Source organism: Bubalus kerabau, chromosome 3, assembly GCF_029407905.1.
Source record: "Bubalus kerabau isolate K-KA32 ecotype Philippines breed swamp buffalo chromosome 3, PCC_UOA_SB_1v2, whole genome shotgun sequence".
Taxonomy (NCBI): Eukaryota; Metazoa; Chordata; class Mammalia; order Artiodactyla; family Bovidae; genus Bubalus; species Bubalus kerabau.
The window spans coordinates 90,119,879-90,142,423 of record NC_073626.1 but is presented as its reverse complement, the minus strand read 5'-3'; the positions used below and the strand labels follow the sequence as shown (position 1 = coordinate 90,142,423).

General features: G+C 39.1%; 1 protein-coding gene across 2 annotated transcripts in view; it reads right to left on the bottom strand.

Annotated features, from left to right (window-relative positions):
- Positions 1-22,545, bottom strand: part of LOC129646389 (lymphocyte antigen 75-like) — a 123,500-nt gene that overhangs the window by 74,561 nt on the left and 26,394 nt on the right. For both annotated transcript variants that reach the window (XM_055572455.1, XM_055572456.1), the window contains exons 9-16: positions 19,784-19,894; positions 18,897-18,985; positions 18,579-18,748; positions 16,317-16,516; positions 14,760-14,902; positions 7,837-7,918; positions 6,854-6,922; positions 2,705-2,819 (exon numbers count right to left, since the gene is read on the bottom strand). In XM_055572455.1, coding sequence (XP_055428430.1) covers positions 2,705-2,819; positions 6,854-6,922; positions 7,837-7,918; positions 14,760-14,902; positions 16,317-16,516; positions 18,579-18,748; positions 18,897-18,985; positions 19,784-19,894 — 979 coding nt within the window. The remainder of the gene's footprint in view (positions 1-2,704; positions 2,820-6,853; positions 6,923-7,836; positions 7,919-14,759; positions 14,903-16,316; positions 16,517-18,578; positions 18,749-18,896; positions 18,986-19,783; positions 19,895-22,545) is intronic.

The following is a 22,545-nucleotide window of genomic DNA, read 5'->3' as shown; positions in this document are numbered from 1 at the left end:
CACCCCACACAGGGCCAGACACAGAGCAGTTCCCTCAGGATGCTAGCTGCTCTTCTCTCTCTTTACATTCTGGTCATAGGTCACACTGGTTTCAAGCCAAAGACATAATTTGATGAATTTTAGAAATGATAGGGTAAAATAGCTGTTCTTCATTTTGCTATGTATCAGGGCCAATGCATGAGAAGACTCTACTCCAAGGACTGCCTACATATCCAGCATCTGTGGTTTTTTCCTCTGACTCAGCCCTCTGTATACTGGATGATTTTCATTAGCAATGCTGCAGATCAGTTAAAAACAGTTTCTTGTTTGTAATCTTGTCTGTTCATTTGTATGCTGGGGGAAAGCTATGTTTAACCTTTACATTTCTTTACATTAGTGAGAAAAGCAAAATAAAAGGTGCCTTTTAACACAAGATTACAAACATGTTTGTGTGTACAAGGTATCAAGAAATACAATTCAACAAAGTTGTGTTTAATAGGTCATTTTCCAAAATCCTTTTTGTGAACCTTGTTTTTGATATAGTTATCTTGACTTAAAAAAATACTTAAAAAGTACATATATCAATAGTGATTATAATTTTTAAAAATTAGGCTGTTAAATTATTTCTTTTAGAGAGGAGGGGACTAATTAGAACCAGATGGATGAGATAATAAAAAAGGCAAGCGCTAGAGAAAAGGTTGGATGATTTGGGCTACTAAAGAGGTAAACTGCTTCAAGGAAATCAGAAAACACATTAATACAGAAATATCTAGTTGAGCAGGTTTTGGCAGTTGTAATTACCAAGAAAATATCCACCTAGTGAATGAGACACACTGTAACTCAGAAATTTAGGAACTTTCAAAGGGGAGTTAACATAACATTTAAACCCTGGATCAAACCATCACTGATTGCTTCAAATGACTGAGACATCTGAAGGCTGAGACAGGTTGAGATGGGACATACTTTAGTTTTAAATTTTATTTCTGCATTGGAGAGAGCAGGGATGCAATTATTTAAAGTATTTATTTATTTCTTTTATTACTTGATTTATGTTTTCTAAGCAAATATAAATAAAAACAAAAAATATATTAAAAAGAAAACCACAGTTTTAATAATATTTCCTGTGGTTACTGGATTGTCATTTCTAAGGTTTTCCCAGTGTAAACTCTAGGGTCTGTTTCACCACTCAAACATGAGGCAGGGGAACAGCTACCAGGAAAATAAAGAGCATACTTAATTAACAAGCATACTTTGGAGGAAGCAAGGACACTCTCTGTGGCATGCCACATGCCAAAGAATAATAGGAGTATCATAACTAATGCTTCAAGCCAGAGACATTGTCCAAGCTAATTATATATTAGTTACTTTGCCACTTGTTTGAAAGGTGTCCAAACTGATTTTCCTCTTTCAGGTTAGTCAATAATTAGGACTAACTCAGGTATACTTTTCCCTTTAGGAAAACCCCATCAACACATACACACATACACGCTTTCTTTTTCATTAATGATTCCCCAAGTCCGCCTTTGTAAAAGAGACTTGCCAGATACTCTACCAGATGTTGCATCTGAGGCTTTTTTTTTTTAACTTCTTTCTTTATTTGGCTGCTCCAGGCCTTTAGTTGTAGCATGTGGGATTTAGTTCCCTAACCAGGGATCGAACCCAGGACCCCTGTATTGGGAGTGCAGAGTATTAGCCACTGGATCATGAGAGGAATACCTGAAGCTCTTTCAAAGGCAAGGTGGCTCTTCTTAGGAGAGAAGAACCATCTTCTAATAGGCAGTTCCATGAGATAATCTTTGGGTTCTTGGAGAACTTTTAAGAAGATATCCCTTTGGTTTCAATGAGCTGTCTACATTCAGTTCAGAAATTCATTTTGGAACTTTCTGTGCATTTACCATTATGTTAATTAATCTAATATATCTAAAATCTGCTTAACAATAATTTGGCAGTTAAAAATCTTAACATTTTCCTTAATATATCCTTGACATTTTCCTACTACAAAGAGAAATAAAAGGATATCTATTTATTATCTTTTCTCTTTTTTGTTACCAAGGGCTCTACTATCAAGCTAACTGATATCCTGAATTTGAAGGAGATAAACTTAGTCATTTTGGGCTCACTGAAAATTGTTTCAAAACTGTAAAAAAATTTAGATTTGGGCCCTGCCTAAATTTGATTTCCTGACTTTTGCTTCATTCTTCCCAAGCTTGTCTTCATTTTACAACAAAATTATTAAATGATTAAATGGTTTAAATGATTCCTTTTACTTTGTCTCTTCTTTCACTTGGAATAATCTTTCATTCCAAGGCCTAATCTCCCTAAATTAGTCTTAGATGTTCTCTCCTACGCAAATTCTTTCATGATAAAAGAGGAAAGTAGTACCTAATTTCAAAAAAGCAGCCTTTTACTAGGGGTAGGAGAAGAGGGAGTCAGAGCATAAGATGGCTGGATGGCCATGGACATGAACTTGGGCAAACTTCAGGATGGAGAGGGACAGGGAGGCCTGGCGTGCTTCAGTCCATGGGGTGGCAAAGAGTTGGACACGACTGTGTGACCAAACAACAATGACAATAGGAGTCAGGCAGGATGGAGCTTACTATATTAACTGTATAATCAAAGGCTTTCAAAACTATAATTATAGGCTAAGATGCTCTCTTAGATACTCTGGATCAGCAGTCACAATATTCACGTGAGAAGACTGGGAAAAGGAATAACCACCACTTACCTTTTGGAATCTGGCACACCCATTCAAGTTTTGCATCACAAGCAAAAGGCCTTAGATTCATAAATTCTCTGTCATCATAAAAATACCAGCTTCTTCGCCACGGCCTTTGCATGACCTAAAGGAAGAATAGGATTGTAGAATATTTACAAGTGGGTGCAGCCCTTATACAACACTAAACTGTTAATCTTATGGTCTTTAATTCTACTTTAGCTCTAGAACCTAAGATATATGTTTATGAATGAACACATGAAAGAATGCAGTGTGTAAGCAGTAAAATTTAAACTGCATTAAGCAAGAGCCTTCAGAGGTACTGATAAAGGAAATATAACATAGGGTCATGTTTATGTCTAAAATGCAAATTACTGTTTGTTTGTTTGTTTTCTGTTTTTGTTGATGTGAAATAACAGAATCTTACAACTTTAAATTTTGGAAGGACCAAGCTAGAGAAGAATATTTGGTTCAGTGATTTCTAAACACCAGGCTGTGATCATAGTGGATCTGTGAAAAGTGACATAAAAGTTGGGCATCAGGGGCCCAAGTTTGTTCTTTGGTGTTGGTTTGTGTTCCTGGGGTTTTGCCCTCCTCTGTGTGATCTAAGGGGCTTCCCTGGTGGCTCAGTTGGTAAAGAATCTGCCTGCAATTCAGGAGACCTGGGTTCAATCTCTGGGTAAGGAAGATCTCTTGGAGAACAGAATGGCTACCCACTCCAGCATTCTTGCCTGGAGAATTCCATGGATGGAGAAGTCCAGCGATGGCTCTCTACAAATTCCAGCCAGCAAGCAACAGGGAAAGGTAAGGGGAGGACAAGATCTGGTAGGAGCATCCATCAGGTTTTGGACTGTTTTGTCTCTTTTGAAAAAAAATTATTTATTTTTGTATTTATTTTGGGACTGCGCTGGGTCTTTGCTGATGCACATTTGTGGGCTTTCTCTAGCTGCAGTGAGCAGGGGTTATCCTTTGCTGCGGTGTGTGGGCTTCTAATCGCGGTGGCTTCTCTTACTGCAGAGCACAGGCTCTAGGCGTGGGGGCTTCTGGAGTTGCAGCACATGGGCTTCAGCAGTTGTGGCTTGAGGGCTCTGGAGCATGTGGGTTTCAGTAGTTGTGGCACACAGGCCTAGGTGCCTTGCAGTATGTGGAATCTTCCCAGACCAGGAATCAAACCCACATCCCCTGCACTGGTAGGTGGATTCTCAACCACTGGACCACTAAGGAAGACTTGGACTGTTTTCTTTAAAGGGCAAGATTCTAGAGGGTACTGCAGTAGGTGAGGTAAGATTCTCCTTCCATACACTGCCTTAGTTGGCCTTGCTCCTGATCAGTCTCTTCTATTTAGTTTTTTGGTAGGTTTTTCCAATCTCTTCACATACAGGGACTCAATTTATATCAAACATAGTTTATTGTATGAGTGTTCTAGAAACTTCACAAACTTCCATTGAATTTTCATTCTTTCATGTGTTATACTGGGAATTCTATAAAAATGGCATGATACTATAGAGTGTTTTACTAAAAACAGTTTCTTTCAAACAGTGGTTTTCAAGGGACCTCTCAGTACTTTGTCTCAACGTTCTTGTAACATTTCTAGTCAATCATATTCTTGAATCTCTTTCTTGGGCTTACATAGCAAAGATGTTTCCTAGATGCCTCTTCCCTCTTCATCCTCTTACATTTTAAATGTTGGTAATCACCCTAAATCCACTTCTTGGACTTCTGTGCTTTCTTTGGCCACAGCGCGTGGCTTGCAAGAGCTCAGTTCCCTGACCAGGGATTGAACACAGACCATGGCAGTGAAAGCCAAGAACCCTAATCACTGGGCAACAGGGAACTTTTTCAATGAACATTTTTCCTTCAACTCCAGTTTCTTGATTCTAACTTACCATAGGATATTTCATACTGCAAGCTTGGATTCAAAACATCAGTTAAAGCAAAGTGTACTACTATTTTCTCCATAAACAAAGATCCCCTTCTGACTGTTTCTATACATGTCATAGAGCAGAGCAGACTCAGACATCTGGGTTTAAATTTCAGTTCTATAATCATGCAAGTTACTCAGGGTTCACATTTCTTCCACATGAGCTGGATATAGTAACAGTAACTACCTCATGTGTGTGTGTGTGTGTGTGTGTGTGTGTGTGTGTGTTTTAGTCGCTCTGCTGCTAAGTCGCTTCAGTCGTGTCCGACTTTGTGCAACCCCATAGACGGCAGCCCACCGGGCTCCCCCGTCCCTGGGATTCTCCAGGCAAGAACACTGGAGTGGGTTGCCATTTCCTTCTCCAATGCATGAAAGTGAAAAGTGAAAGTGAAGTCGCTCAGTTGTGTCCGACTCTAGCGACCCCATGGACTGTAGCCCACCAGGCTCCTCCGTCCATGGGATTTTCCAGGCAAAAGTACTGGAGTGGGATGCCATTGCCTTCTCCATTTAGTCGCTCAGTCATGTCCAACTCTTTGTGACTGCATGGACTATATGGAGCCCGCTAGGCTCCTCTGTCCATGGGATTCTCCAGACAAGAATACTGGAGTGGGTAGCTATTCCCTTCTCCAGGGGATATTCCCCACCCTGGGATCAAACCTAGGTCTTCCACATTGCAGTCTTTACTGTCTGAGCCACCACAGAAGCCACCTACCTCATAAGGTTGTTTAATATTAAGTGTGGTAACAGATGTGACATGACTGTGCCTGGCCCAGGAGCTAACAAATGCTAGCTGCTGCATCATCACTACCATCATCACCATCGCCAGCAGCATTACTCTCCTACAACACTTTTGTTCTTGCATAAAACTTACACTTTGTCACAGTCCCTGTAATTGCTTGTCTATTGTCTTTATCTTCTACTAGCTTCTGAGTTCTGTGAAGGCACAACTATTTTGTATTTTGTCATTAGTGATCTCCCCACCCCCACTCCCAGAGTATCACAGACTGCTTGGACGTACTATCTACAGAATGAAAAACGAATGAAATCAGACTTCCTTGGTGGCCCACTGATTAAGAATCTGCCTGCTAATGTAGGGGACATAGGTTAGATTCCTGGTCTAGGAAGATTCCACATGTTAAGGGGCAACTAAGCCCATGTGCCCCAACTACTGAGTCAGTGCTCTAGAGCCTGTGAGCCACAAATACCAAAGCCTGTGTACCTAGAGCCTGTACTCTGTAACAAGAGAAACCCCCGCAACGAGAAGCCTGTGTCCAGCAACAAAGATCTAGTCTGTCAAAAATAAATATAAAGAAATTTGAAAAGTTAAAAAAAAAACTAATTTGTAAAAGAAACAAGGCAAAAGAAAGCAAAAAATGAATGAAGTTTGCAAGGGAAGAGGCCTAACTGGCCTGTGTCTTCTGGTCCTATCTGTCTTTTGCATCTTGAAATTTGTCTCAAGAGGAATCTTCTCACACCCTTCTTAGGTCATGTCAAAAACCTTTAATCATGCTCTTCTGCCTACCAAAAAAATGCACAAACTCCTTAACCTGGCATCAATCTAATTTCCCACCTTTGTTTTCAACCACAGTACCAATTAGAACTTCTTGATCTGCATTCTGTTCCCCTCATTGACTTAGCCACTCCCTTCCACTCCCACTTTCTTTTGTGTCTTACACTCTCCTACCTGAACAAACGCTATCCATCCTTAAAGGTCCCATTCAGGTCCCACCTCTTTTGGCTCTTTGGGGCTTCCCTGGTGGCTCAGCTGGTAAAGAATCCACCTGCAATGTGGGAGACCTGGGTTCGATCCCTGGGTTGGGAAGATCCCCTGGAGAAGGGAACAGCTACCCACTCCAGTACTCTGGCCTGGAAAATTCCATGGACTGTATAGTCCATGGGGTAGCAAAGAGTTGGACACGACTGAGCCACTTTCACTTCACTTCTCTTTGGAAACACCACCATAGAAATTACTTTCTTCTGAATTTCCTTCTTCAACCCACTCCTTTGGAGCTAATTACTGCATAGTAGCAAGAGCCATCTTTCTTGAATATGAATTTTATCTTCTCACATTAAGTGTAAGTTAGGTTGCTTGAGGGCTGGCCTACAAGTGTACTTTTAACCTCCAACTGCACCTAATATCATGCTCCACACACAAAAGGTACTCCATGGTCTGTTGCTTGATTGCATGTACTGCCAGATTTATTTTTTTAAATATGCAGACTTTCTAGCATTGTACTGACCTTGACAGCAGCACAGTCTCTGATATCATAATCCTGCTGAAACTCATTTGCCGTGATAATAGTAGACACCTTAAAAGACAAGAGAGGCTTGAGAATTTAAGACTGATGTATAAATATTTGCAATTTAGATGTAATTTAGGCAGCTTTAATAACTCAAGTGCATTCATATGCCAAGGGAAGAAAACTTTTTCATTTCTTTTTTTATGTCAGGATGCTAAATCATGAAGAGGACTTATAAAATGTCATGATGTCATTGTTTCCAAACAAAGGCAGCTACAGTTTCAGAAGTGGAGGTTAATTGTGTATTAAGTTCACAGTTGGATCACAAAGAATCAGAGGCTTGCAAAATACTTCTTTTTTTGCATGTGTTGAAATGCTAGTTATTTGATTAACTATTCTCAGATATGCTCCAATTAGAAAATGAAGTCAAAGAATTTTACATTTAGAAAGAAAACACAGTGATCTGACACAACAGCAATGTGGAGCAAATATTCAATATTTGAGAATAATTTATTTCTTTAAGTGTTAGCTACAACCTCTCCTTAGGATAATGTAAACATTTGGAATAAGATTTAAGTACTTTTTAAGGTTCTCCCAAACTGTTTCTTCAATAAAGATTCCTTTTTTTTTTTTTACATAACTCATACTTTTAGATAACAAAAATAAAACCTCATTATGAAAAAGGAAAAAATACAAAGAAAAAGAAAATCACTTTTATTATCTCCAAATGACTGCTATATTTATATATCTATATTTTTATGCTTTGGGGCTACATATAGAGACTATACATATGGTTATTTTTTAAGTAAAAATGAAATTAGCAACATCTTTTCCCCACTTTATATATGTGAATCTATTTCCACTTCAATAAAGATACATCTACATAGTCTTCATGGTTGTTAATATTAATTAACAATCAACTTACTTGTTACTGAAACAACTACTCTTTCCATATTATCCCACACAAGAAAGATTAAACTTACTGGTGTATGATCACTCCATTGCCAGGATCCTTGTAAATCAGGGCTCCTTTTATTTAAACCTATCCAAAGCCAACGCTGGTCACTATGTAAAAAGGAAGTGTTACGAAAAGATGAGCACACCATTTGGAAAAAACATTTAGCATTTACATGTCTAAAATGCTTAACACAGGTAAGTTTATTTAGAAAACCTTGTCACTAACTGAGAGACACAGTTTCAAGCTATATAAAGAAGTCTTCCGAAATGAAGTTCAACCCTAACTATGGCATAGCCATCAAAAAAGTATCATTCTTTTTAAAACTAAATTTTATGTTATTTTCTTCATATGAAAGGCAAAAATTCTTCTGCTTTGAAGAACTTAAGAGTAAAGAAAAGAGTATATGATCATTTTAAAACTTGTACTGCAGAGCTTCAATATTAGATAATGTCAGATGCAAAACAACAATAGCAGAAAAAAAAAAACAACAATAGCAGGACTTCCTGGTGTTTCAGTGGTTACCACTCTGCACTTCGAATGCAGAGTGCATGATTTCCATTCCCGGTCAGGAACTAAGGACCCACATGCCATGGGGCAAGGCCAGAAACAAACAAACAAACAAAAACAACAACGGTTTTTCCTTATAGCATTTTTCTATAACTATCAAATATCTTTTCCTTAAAGTACAGAACAAACCACTTAGCCAACCTTTTATTAAACAAGATTTTTAAAAAATTAATTCCCAGTGCCCACTAAGTTAAAATAAGACAAGCATTTAAGTATTTTCTAAACTCCATGGGTTATACTAGAACAATACAATTAAGCAATCACTTAAGTGAATACATTTAACACTCATAGCTATTATACTTTAATGTACAAATCATTGAGCTATGTGTAATGATGATACAGAGATGTACAAGACATAATATCTACCCTCAAGTGGCATATAAACTGGTCAGGGAAACAAGATGTATATGAACAGAGAAAATACAAGGCCATTTTTGAAAAAGCATCAAATGATAAAAATTTGCATGTATTTTTAGTACAAAAATTTGAAAAAAGGAGAGGTCATTGTGAACTGTAGGAAGTCAGGAAACATTTTATAACATTAGTAGAACAAAAGACAGTTTTCAAAGAATAGCTATTGTCTCTTTTGAGTCATAATCTAAATGTTTACCACGGGTCAGTATTCAGATTGGCTGAGAGGAGAAACAATAGGAATTTCAAGGAAGAATGTACACAACAACATACAGAGACAGGGACATACATTGTCAGTGATCCCTTTCCCTCAATTTAATGTATGCTCTAGCCAGAGAGATACTTTCAGTATAAACAGAAAAGAAATAACCATAAAAAAATTTCTCCACCACTAACTTTTCTTGAAAATACTCTCTAAAATGTAGTATACTTCTTAGGCCTTAATAAGTAGATCGTTTTCCATGCATTTTGGGGGAGTGACACTGGTTACTTTCTGTATAATTTAACCTTTTGATTGTATATATCATGTACCATCAGTACATGAGTGAAAATTATAGATGCAAAATAATACATATATAAATATTAAATATAAATAGAACACATATTAGAAAAGGAGTAGAATCCAAATCCAAAATTAATCTCTATTTTCAAGCTCAGCAGAATATATGGATCGTACAGTTACAAGACTGCTGGGAAATATAGTAAGTTTGCATTTAAAAATATTTCCTAGTGAATCCAAGGCAGAAACAAACTTAATTTTAACTTCTCACTTTTTAATAAAATAATTTTCTTCATTTCTTTCCTCTGTTCAACATTCCCTCATATTTTACCATTAATAAGCATATTTTTCATCTTGCCAACCTCAAGTCTTTCAACTTACTGCAATGGAATATGAGGACAGTCCCCTTTCAGTTGTTTATTTTTATAGTGTTTTCTTTCAAAATGAAAGATCACCAATTTGTAGAGTCAAGAAAAATCAACTGGAGATGATTAAGTCCAGTTTGAATTTAGCAGCTAAAAAATGATTTTTCAGTTTGTGTCTTCAACTAATCAGAGATTTCTTATAGACTTACAAATGTATCATACTTCTTGAGTGTTGGATTTCTAAATCACAAGGTCTAGATAGTTGCCAAATACATTATAATAAAAGACAGCTAAAATAAAGAGGTCAAGTTGGGCCTGAAGAATTTATGCAGAATTTTGTGTTTCCCTAAAGTAAGCACTGGGCTTCTCTTGTGGCTCAGATGGTAAAGATTCTGCCTGTAAAGCAGAGACTTGGGTTAGATCCCTGGGTTGGGAAGATCCCCTGGAGAAGGGAATTGCAACCCACTCTAGTATTCTTGCCTGAAGAATTCCACAGACAGAGGAGCCTGGTGGGCTACAGTCCATGGGGTCACAAAGAGTCGGACTTGACTGAACAGCTAACACACACACAAAGTAAGCATTACATATTTTATCTTCTTTACACAATCAACAGTACAACCCGAAGATGATCAAAGATCATTTGCCATCTGCATTTACTCTATAGCGGTGGCCCCCAATATTTTTGGCACCAGTGACTGATTTCATGGAAGACAATTTTTCCTCAGACTTGGGGGTTGGAGGTAGAGAGGTGGTTTTGGGATGATTCAAATGCATTACATTTACTGTATACTTTATTTCTATTATTATTACATCAGCTCCACCTCAGATGATCAGGCATTAGATCCCAGAGGTTTGGGACCACTGCTCTATAGGCAGCTCCCACAGAAAACTCTTTAGACATCTGTCTCCAACATTTCCACCCAGTCTGCTCTTAACTTCCCATCTTCCCTTAGAAACTTCTGCTTTCAATCCCATTTCTGCCTCCTCTGCTGCATCTCAGTGAGCAGCCTCCTAGACAGCAGTTTGCTTCATGGTCCAAAATTCCTGATCTTTACTACTTTCTGAGAGTGAACTTCATTTCAACCCAGATCTTTATAGTTTTCAGCTTTCCTTTCAAGGGATTTATTAATGTGTTATAAATATACAAAATAGTAGCTACTCGTGGGAATTTTTTTTTTTTTTTGGTGTGTTAAGAGGTGGAAAATATTTCCTCATTTGTAACCTATTTCTGCTTTGGCCTGATTTATTAGGCAGATAAAGAGAAGAAGAAAATTGGAAATCACATTAATCTAATGTAGATTTGTTTTAAAAATTGAGGGAAGAAATGGGTAACTGAGGAATTAAATCAAACTGAAAATTTCTCTATTAATTCTTCCACTCCAAGTACTAAGGCTATGAGGTGAAGAAGACATTGCATGAAAGGTTACTATGTATCTGTGGTAAAATTTCTACTCTCAATCAAATGTCCTGCTGTATCTGGTTCCTAAGGAAAATAGTACCTGAGCAATAACTGATAATAAACACAATTTGAAGGGGGTGCTTAGTCTGTAAAGCCTTAGATTTATACCCAAATCCATTCATGCCACTTCACTGGAGGTAGCATACACAACAGCAATTGCTCTGCAAACAAAGCTTTCTTCCCTAATCCTAAAGCTATTTTTGTTTCACAATTGCTTTCCCTGGTGGGCTGCTGTTAAGAGTTGCAAAGATCTTAGAGCTGCAATGATTTGGCCCGCCCTAAAGCCTTTTCACTGAAATACAAACAGAGATGTGGAACTCAGATTGTGAGAAGTAGAGCAGTAATCTGACTTCACTCCTTGGCAGGCAAAACACAACCTGGACAATGGACATCTTGCTGAGAAAGGTCAATCCCTGCAATAAAAAGCTAAAGGTGTTCAAAGAATAAGCTTTAGAATCACTTTCTGATATAAATGGGCTTGCTTTCTTCCTTTGCTTCAAGCCATGGTTATAATACTAAATAGGTTTTAGAATATGCTGTCTAAGTATAGCATGAACAAATGATCTCTCATTAACAGAGCATGTATTAAGCAGACGTTGCTGCTGCTGCTGCTAAGTCACTTCAGTCATGTCCGACTCTGTGCGACCCCATAGACAGCAGCCCACCAGGCTCCCCCGTCCCTGGGATTCTCCAGGCAAGAACATTGGAGTGGGTTGCCATTTCCTTCTCCAATGCATGAAAGTGAAAAGTGAAAGTGAAGTTGCTTAGTCGTGTAGCATTCTTGGCGACCCCATGGACTGCAGCCTACGAGGCTCCTCTGTCCATGGGATTTTCCAGGCGAGAGTACTGGAGTGGGTTGCCATTGCCTTCTCCAAAGCAGACATTACAGTCTGTTTAATATGGCAGTGTATCAGAGGCTAGGATGAATGTAAATACAATATGGTCTCTATGACTGAAAAGATTATGGTGATCTGCTGTTTCTTTGGGCTTTCTGTTTTCTTTTTTAAACTTTTTATTTTATATTGGGGTGTAGCTGATCAGCAATGTTGTGACAGTTTCAGGTGAACCACAAAGGGACTCGGCCATATACATACATGTGTTCATTTTCCCCCAAACTCCCTTCCCAACCAGGCTGCCACGTAACACTAAGCAGCATTCCCTGTGCTATACAGTCGGTCCTTGTTAGTTATCCATTTTAAATATTACGCTGGACTTTATGCTTTGTTATTTTATTCCTTTACAATTTGCTGTATGGGCCTTTTCACCCATTAAATATTCAGTGGATGAATATACTCTTTACAGTTTTAAAAATATATAAAATCTGTGTTTCTAAATATAATTTCCAGGTAAAATGAGTTATTTATTATGCTTTAATTTTTCAAAACCATTTTATCTCTTTACATCCCAGTTTTTATTTATAAACAGAGTTATAAACTCTGGTATTAAGCAGAGTTAATACTGGTTTTATTAAAATATTATTGTTTCTCTTTCAGAATTTACGATAAGATAAATTTTTCAGTTACATAGATTGCATTATTTAGACTGGAGCTGTATTTTTATGTTATGTATTCTTCCTCCTAATTCCTTAAAAACAAAATACCAATTCATGTGTTTTTGATTTTTATTCACCTCTCAACTGGAATATGTCTTTGAAATTTTTTTCAAGTGCACTTAGTCGCTCAGTCGTGTCCGACTCTTGCGACCTTATAGACTGTAGCCTGCCAGGCTCCCCTGTCCATGGGATTCTCCAGGCAAGAATACTGGAGTGGGTTGCCATTTCCTTCTCCAGGGGATCTTCCCAACTCAGGGATCAAACCCACGTCTCCTGCATTGCAGTCAGACTCTTTACCGACTAAGCTACAAGGGAAGCCCACATTTTTTAAAGTAGGGAGCATAAATAGTATCAATTACTATCTTCACAAACAAAAAATCCACTAAATTGGGAACTAAAATCAACACAATCAAACATTTGCCACCTCAAAACTTTTTAGATCTCAATTTTTAAAATGTCTTCTTGTACTTAATGTCCTATAGAAGGCAGCTAATTGGATTTTCTTTGTGTTTTGGTACCTGTTTTACTTTTGCTGTGTTTTTTTTTTTTTTTTTTGAGTCAAAATGATCAGGAAAGTATTCACTAAGATATATTCAGGTGGTGATTCTTTTCCATAATTTTGCCTGGTATACCCTGAATACTAGATTTATAAATTTCAGTCTTCTTTTCAGTTCAAAGAGTGAGGGGGGAAAATAAATCATGAAGTAAAAGGCCCTCATACTCATGACTGCCCCAGAGCTTCAGAAAAAGTTTCCTCCTATGATACCAGTACTTGGCCCATATTTCTCCACATTACCCTTGAGAACATCAGGAAAACCATTCAGGAATCCTCCTCCTACATAACATCAAAATGATAGTGGCTTATTGACTCCATCTTTGTAACATCTCAGACTACTTCCTTTATTGTCCCATCTTACTGCCCATCTTCAAAATAGTTTTCTACCAGAGGGGTTGCAATAGCTTTAGAATTAATTATTCTGCATCTACCCCATGTCTGTCTGTCTGTCTGTCTGTCTCTCTCATGCACACACTTTGCTTTTGTTTGAATGCTTTTTGCTTATTGACTTAAGATTAAACCCCTTCCCTAGCAAGAAAGGACATTCCAATTTCATATACAAATTCCATTTTCTCATGATGTTGTAGGCTCACTTTTCCTTCACCATATCTGCATACTCTGGTCTCAGTTCCTTTGCTTATGTTCTGTTTTCCCTGGCTCCTTCTCACATCTGACCCTTCAAATAGTCCCTTTTTAAAAAAACTAATTACACTTGTTCATTTATTTTTGGCTGTGCGGGGTCTTCGTCGCTACATGGGCTTTTCTCTAGTTGTGGTGAGCAGGGCTGGGGCTGCGCCCCAGTTGCAGCGCGTGGGCTTCTCGTTGTGGTGGCTTCCCTTGTGCAGCACAGGCTTTGGCAGTTGTGGCACATGGGCTCAGCAGTTGCAGCTCCTGGGTTCCAGAGCACTGGCTAAATAGCTGTGGTACACAGGCTTAACTGCCCCCTGGCATGTGGGATTTTCCCAGGATGAGGGATCGAACCCGTGTCTCCTGCATTGGCAGGTGGATTCTTTACCACTGGGCCACCACAGAAGCCCCTGCCTTACTTTCTAAGAACCATCGTTCTTTGTAATATTTTCCCCAGATGTACCACCCAGAAACACTTCCTCCCTGCTCTAAATTCCCATGGCCTCTCCTTACCTATGTTCTAGATTTTTCCACCATATTTTTCCTACCCCCACTGTTGGACTTTACTACACCACACAAAGGGTGGTGAGTCTGTCCCTCTAGGCTCTGATCCCTCATAGCATCTTGCACGTAAGAATGCTTGATGTTGAATGACTGTTAAAGTACTGTATGATCCTTTAGATAATAAAACATGTCAATTCTGAATACCTGTCATTTAGTTGCTACATCATGTCCTACTCTTTCACAGATCCCACGGACTGTAGCCCGCCAGGCTCCTTTGTCCCTGGGATTTCCCAAGCAAGAATACTGGAGTGGGTTGCCATTTCCTTCTCCAGGGGGTTACTTAGAGGATGTCAAATTTAGGATAGAAGATCTCACTCTAAAAGATCAGAACTGCTGCCTGAACATTACCTGAACTGTTCTATTAAAAAGTGAAGAAACTCCTTTATTTCATCCATGTGACTGAAGCTAGGAAGGTGTCCTCCAAGCGCTTGGCAGAATCGCTCAGCTTCTTCCCAGTTTCTCTTTCTTACAATTCTTTCTCTATGAAATAGCTTAACAAAATATAATGTTAATTTGTTTTCTTATATCATCATAAAGTATAACTTAAAGTCGATCACAGTTGAATGTGTGGGTCTCTGAAACGGATTCTTAGAAGTGTAGTAGACTGAGGTATAGGCACAGTCACTGTGACACAGACAGGTCCTGCTCAGAGTGTCAACCAGAGGCCAGCACAGGCACCAGTCACTGTCACTGGAGGGATAACCTTCCTTAGCCAGGCTGGGGAACTGCTCTGACATGACACCATGTCCTCTTGCAGTCCAAGAATCTTGAGAGACAAAATGAAGTAAGGTTATAAAGAATACACATGAATGCTCTGGGAGTAGATTTCTGCAAAGAAAGGCGTTAACGGCAAAATTTGAACATAATACACTGAGGCCTGTACAAGTACAGGACTACTTTTGATGAAGAAGAATCAAAGGGCAGACTGCACTGGCGTGCGAACATTAACAGAAGACGGCAAAACAAAACTTGCCACTTTGGACTGTTCCTTTGGTTTGTGATGACTGATTTTATGCCAGATGAACCACATCATTTCAAAAGTAGAAGAGGGGCAGATGACACAATGGTAGGTTGAATTACTGGTCCTGATTTTTCAGTCCCTGTGATATAGTTATACACTCTTGCCATCATGGCTTCCTGGTGGGTGAAGGATAAGTCCCTGAGCCTTGACCTGGGGCTCAGCCATGTGACTTGCTGTGATCGATGGGATAGCAGTGAAGGTAAAGTGAGCAGAAGCCTAAAATATGCTTACCTGGGTTAGGCTTGCATTTCCAGCTCTAGTAATTCAGTATGAGAAGAACAAGCCCCTTCTAGCTGCTCCTCCTTTGGCCTGACACTAGATTGAAGAGCAGCAGACCCCAACTGATAGCCTGGAGGCCAGCACAGCTCACCCATAACTGAAAGCAGAGCTGACTATTAAAGCCCAAATTCAATCATTCAAACTCTATCTGTCCCAGAGATCTGTGAACATGAAACTAAGTGTTGTCATAGCCACTGAATTTTGAGATAGTATGAAATTATGAAATCATTTATTTGTGGGAACAGTTGGCTGATACGAATTCTAAAACAAATTCTTTGACTTGTAAGAAGTGACAGAACTTGACAACAATAATTAGAGGGATAAGAGAATCATAAGCAAAGTATCACCATGGCATGTAGCTCATCCAACTTTCTAAAACAAAAGAACCCTAGGAAAGAACCATTTTGACTCTGGCCCTGCTCCTTTGGGTAGTATATGAGTGTACATGGAAATGGGTTTTCTGACACAGAGGTTCACTGATACTCTGACAAGGACTTTGGCAGGTGATGTATGTGTCTGCAGAGAAGCAGAGTTTGTGCAAGGACATGGACTAGGATAGGAGAGAGATGACTTCACTGAGGGATTGAATGAGAATATTACCTTACCTTATAACAAGAAAGACCTGAGGGGGAACTGTGCCAGCCTTCAGGACAGGGGTCTTCAGGCTTGGGGGCTGCTTTTTCAGGCTCAGAGCGTTGACTCATTTTCTTGCAAATTGAAAGTGCCCTGAAACTTCTGCAGTCTTTTACCTCCCACTTTCCAAGAGACTTTCCAGTAGCCATAACCACACACCCTCCTGGAGAAGCTGGGGTTGAATGGAAAAGTTTAACTGAAAGTTACATTTGAACATTTAAGTACAAACACTTTCTAGTGCCTACACTCCTCATTTGATTCAAGATGGCAGAAGAGAACAAGAAAGAAAATAGAGGAAATAAATGTACTTTCACAATAATAATGACGACAGTAATACAAAGACATGCCTACTACTTGCCGGGTACTATTCTAAGAGGATTAAGTGAATTGATCCTCACATAGAGAGGATTCTATTGTCAGACTGAGGTACTGTGAGGATTAGTGATGTGTCCAAGGTCACATGTGAGTAAATGGTTGACCAGGAACTGAAATCCAGGCAGTGTGTGTGTAGAGCTGAACCCTACACCACCACGATGCTCTGTATAATCTAAATTGTTTGTATTCGCCTAACAACTTGCAACAGTTTTTGAGACACTTAGTAACCCTCAAAACAAAACACTCCCAGATTCAAATCCAAAGGAAGAGCTGGTTCAATAAAGGTAAAAGGAGGTGTGTGGTAACACTCATTAGTTTACTATTTATGTCAGCCAGAACTGTATTTACTCACTACAACATTAAAAGATAGTTTGTATTGTCAGATCCATCTCCAGATGAAAAATGAGTGACTTGCCCACAATCATAGTTAGTGAGTGGTGAAGTCAGAACTGGAACCCAAATTTGCTAACAAAATACCACGCTCCCTTTCCCATGACTTCACACTGCTTAAAATGGGCAAAGGACAAGAAGAGCACACATTGCAAAGTAATGAGGATGACTTCCATCCCATCACACAGAGAAGCCATACAGTCTCATGTCTCGCAACACAGGGACAGCAAGAGGAGCAAGGAACTGGAAAAAACTGGGAAAAACAACACACCTGGGTGGGTGTGCTATCTTCCCCTAGTCTACCCTCTGCCATGGCTTACCCAGTACAGACGAAACTGGCTGAATCTGGGAGTGAAAAGATAAAGAGGACTTAAAGACAGTCTTTCTGGCTACAAACTGAGAGAATAGCCATTATAGCTTACTTCCTGAACACCCTTTCAACCACTGAGGCTTATCCAGGAAGAATTTGACATTGACTCTGAAATATAACAGTGTCAAGAAAAGAAAGCATGTGTTTTGTATATTAGAACATTCTAATTTAAGATGAAATTTAACCAGGATCAGCACCTGTATCCTCCATGTTCTGCAAGTAAAAAGACGGACTTTGATATTATCAATACCACTCATATTTATATTGATGATCACGTATTACAAATTTTGTGGGCATTCTCTATCTCAAATATTGTGTTTAACTATACATTCACATGCTCCAAGTTTCATGTTATAAAAATGGCCTTCATGATTCACTGTACAAAACATAAGAAAATATAAATAATTCAAAGGAAGAAAAGTCAAATGCTTCATAACTGCTCTCTCAAACAAAGTCAAAATCCTTTAAAAAGCATTGGTTTAGAAATCAGATCAGGATTTTATTAGTTCAATAATCAGGTCACCTTTGACAAGTAAATCACCTTTCTAAGCCTCTGTTTCCTCAATTCTAAAAAAAAATAAAAAATAAAATCCAAAGGGAATTCTGAGGCTCAAATGTCCTGATTCTATGGCTCATTCTGGTCAATTCTGTAGGCTAAAGAAGGATAAACTAACTTTCAGAATAAATAATTCATGGCCTCCTTAATTATCACCCCTTGAGAAGAAAAGAAATAAACACAATTCAACTTTGGAGAAAGAAGTTAAGAAGCAGAGAGGTGAAAATGTAAAGTGCTCATGATGAGACTTTCAGGTTTGTTTGAGAGTTATATGGAAAAGACGCTAAACTCACACCGACAGTTCTAGTTCTGTGCCATTAGATGGTGGTTTCTGAGAACCAAATTTTCCAGCGTTTACTAGGTAATCCTTGAGGATTTCACCGGGGAGGCATGGTCACTGCTTCTATTTACAGTTCTATAGAAAGACTAGTCCAGATGATCATCATCTCCTTCACATTTCAAAGGTAAGTGAAGAATAAATCTGGGAGGAAAGCTGTCTCTCACATCACTGTATTCTACTGCTTTAAAGGCTAAGGCACCTACCTGGCTCAAAAAAATTCCAATTGGAAAAGGTTACAGCCCGCTTTACTCCACCAGCACTTGCCCAGCTATACTCTCCATTTGCATCTGTATCTCTCAGGCCAGTCCAGAAGTATTTTTCTGGAGACACGGTATGCTTTTTAATCATATCATTCAGGTATTCTTGCTCAAATCTATAAAATGAAAGTCAGATCAGTAGGTGTTTTTACAATGACAGAATTACTATATAAATTGAAGATGAACTTTGTTTTAAAGGAAGATTATTTGGCAAAGGAGCCCAGAGTTAAAAGCTCACTAGTACGTGTTTACTGATGGTCACACCTGCTAGTTATAGTCAGATTGCAGTTGGTCCCAAAGGGGACCGCATCCTTGTAAATCTTGTAACAGGTCTCTCCATGTCTCTTCCAGCCCTAAATCAGAGGAAAAATATCATCACACTGTCTTCAGGAATTGGTGACAAGCAAGGTTCTGCTACACAGGTTAACATCTTACAACTAATGGAAATTAAGGACACGACCAGGGAATTCATACACATGATGAGGGTGGGATATAATTTCATGGATAACCTCCATAAGCTTGTGATCCCGTGTCAGACAGAAGGTATGTCTTAATTTTCTTTACCCTCAATGTCTTTCTCTGGCTTCCCAGGTGGTGCTAGTGGTAAAAAACCTGCCTGCCAATGCCAGAGACATAAGAGATGTGGGTTCGATCCCTGGGTTGGGAAGATCCCCTGGTGGAAGGCATGGCAACCCACTCCAGTATTCTTGCCTAGAGAATCCTATGGACAGATAAGCCTGGTGGGCTACAGTCCATGAGGTCATAAAGAGTCGAACACAACTGAAGCGACTTAGCACAGCACAATGCCTAGCTCATTTTAAGAGTATAACAGTTGTTAGCTCAATTATTTTTGAACAAGAATAATATGAGTAGAAGTAAAAAAAAAAATCAGCATTGAGAAGAGTAATCACATATATTCTTATAGAAATTCATGAATAGGTAATTCTTTTTCCTATAACTATTTTTTTTTTCTCTTCTGTAGGAATGCTGATATACTGTGATTCACTGCCTTCTGGCTTGGTCTAATGTAAATGAACAAAAGCTAGTAATTTCTTCTGTTTTCCAAGTCTAAACTGTTTAAATTCAGTTACCATCTCTAACCAAAAAGGTGTAATATTGCTTAGAAAAATTTACACAGGCATTTTACATACCTCATCTGGAGGACATATCTTATCAGATCTTGTGTCATTCAATTTTTCTCCCTTTTTCTTACACACATATTTAAGTTTCTCTTCACATGACTGGACCTTCCACTGACCGAGCTTTTAAAAAAACAGAAAATCATTTCTTTCACGAGAGGAATTATTTTCCATATATTTAGAATTGGACTTATTTTAAATCAAGATAATTTATTCTTACAACTATCAGGGAGGATGAGGGGGAGGAGGGAAAGGAGGAAAGGGAGGCAGAGAGAATGAATATAACTGAGCAATTAAACCTGAGAACATACTCCTAGAAAATGCTACCTAACAAGACTGGAAGCCTGTTACTTCCGCGTCACCTCAAAGTCACCATGGGGATGCAGTTCATTTTCTTATAAGCGTAACAATAAAAACTATTAAAGGACACCCATACAGAAGTTGAAGAGAGAAGAACCCAGCCCCAAAAGACTTGCCAGCGTTCTAATCTCCTTCCATAGGACACAGCCAAAGTTTGTCCGCAGATTAATACCTTTGGGCAGGTCACTTAACCTCCCTGACTCAGTCTCCTCACGCGTAAGAAGACAGTGATCAGAATAACTGCCCTCTAAGAATTGTAGAATCAAAATTTCCTTCCAACTTCACTTCAGTCCAGATGTCAAAGTTCTCTCTTTCAAATATGTTACTTAACATTTATTTGGCTTGAGTCACTATGCTTTCTTTGAATGAAATTTTAGAAAGTCAGTTGTGATAAGGGTCAGTTTTGAACACTGGAAGCCATCTAGGTAAGCCATCAGTTCACTGTGGCTTGTGGGACCTCATTTCAACCTTTCATGCTCTTTTAAAGACATTCTGTGTATCCTTTTAAATGTGACACCCTTCTAAATTCAGCTTTACACCTTTCTAAAAACATCTTTTAAGATGATGCTGTGGAAGTGTTACACTCAGTATGCCAGCAAATCTGGAAAACTCAGCAGTGGCCACAGGACTGGAAAAGGTCAGTTTTCATTCCAATCCCAAAGAAAGGCAATGCCAAAGAATGTCCAAACTAACGCACAATTGCACTCATCTCACACACTAGTGAAGTAATGCTCAAAATTCTCCAAGCCAGGCGTCAACAGTACATGAACTGTGAACTTCCAGATGTTCAAGCTGGATTTAGAAAAGGCAGAGGGACCAGAGATCAAACTGCCAACATCCACTGGATCATCGAAAAAGCAAGAGAGTTCCAGAAAAACATCTACTTTTGTTTTATTGACTACACCAAAGCCTTTGACTGGGTGGATCATAACAAACTGTGGAAAATTCTTCAAGAGATGGGAATACCAGACCACCTGATTTGCCTCTTAAGAAACCTGTATGCAGGTCAGGAAGCAACAGTTAGACCTGGACATGGAACAACAGACTGGTTCCAAATCGGGAAAGGAGTACATCAAGGCTGTATACCGTCATGCTGCTTATTTAACTTATATGCAAAGTACATCATGCAAAATGATGGGCTGGATGAAGCACAAGCTGGAATCAAGATTGCCAGGAGACATATCAATAACCTCAGATACCCATATGACACCACCCTTATGGCAGAAAGCAAAGAAGAAATAGAATCTCTTGATGAAAGTGAAAAAGGAGAATGAAAAAGTTGGCTTAACACTCAACATTCAGAAAACTAAGATCATGGCATCTGGTCCCATCACTTCATGGCAAATAGATGGGGAAACAATGGAAATAGAGAGAAACTTTATTTTGGGGGGCTCCAAAATTGCTGCAGATGGTGACTGCAGCCATGAAATTAAAAGATGCTTGCTCCTTGGAAGAAAAACTATGAACAACCTAGACAGCATTTTAAAAAGCAGAGACTTACTTTACCAACAAAGGTCCATCTAGTCAAAGCTATGGTTTTTCCAGTAGTCATGTATGGATGTGAGAGTTGGACTATAAAGAAAGCTGATTGCCAAAGAATTGATGCTTTTGAACTGTGGTGTTGGAGAAGACTCTTGAGAGTCCCTTGGACTGCAAGGTGATCCAACCAGTCCATCCTAAAGGAAATCAGTCCTGAATGTTCATTGGAAGGACTGATGCTGAAGCTGAAACTCCAATACTTTGGACACCTGATGCGAAGAACCAACACATTGGAAAAGACCCTGATGCTGGGAAAGATTGAAGGCGGGAGTAGAAGGGGATGACAGAGGATGAGACAGTTGGATGGCATCACTGATGCAATGGACATGAGTTTGAGTAGGCTCCGGGAGTTGGTGATGGATAGGGAAGCCTGGCATGCTGCAGTCCATGGGGTCGCAAAGAGTCAGACACAACTGAGCAACTCAACTGAACTGAAGATCATCTTTTCCAGTGAAACACTTCTAAACAGCCCTACAATTTATTGCTTCCGCTTAAGTTTCTCTAGAAGTTTGGGTGATACAATCAGCCTCCTAAACAGCAGTTCACAGGAAAGTGCTAAAAACAAAAATATAGAGACACTTGTGTCCCTTTGGCTCAAGATTGCTTATCCTGTACATGAGACAGGGTGTTCAGGGCTGGTACACTGGGATGACCCTGAGGGATGGGATGGGGAGGGACGGGGGAGGGAGGGTCAGGATGGGGAACACATGTACACAGATGGCTGATTGATGTGAATGTATGGCAAAAACCACCACATTATTGTAAAGTAATTAGCCCCCAATTAAAATAAATTAAAAAAAAAATATTGCTTATCCTGGACTCTTAACTGAAACATGCTCAATAAACATTCATGAACTCTATAGCAGTAAGATGTT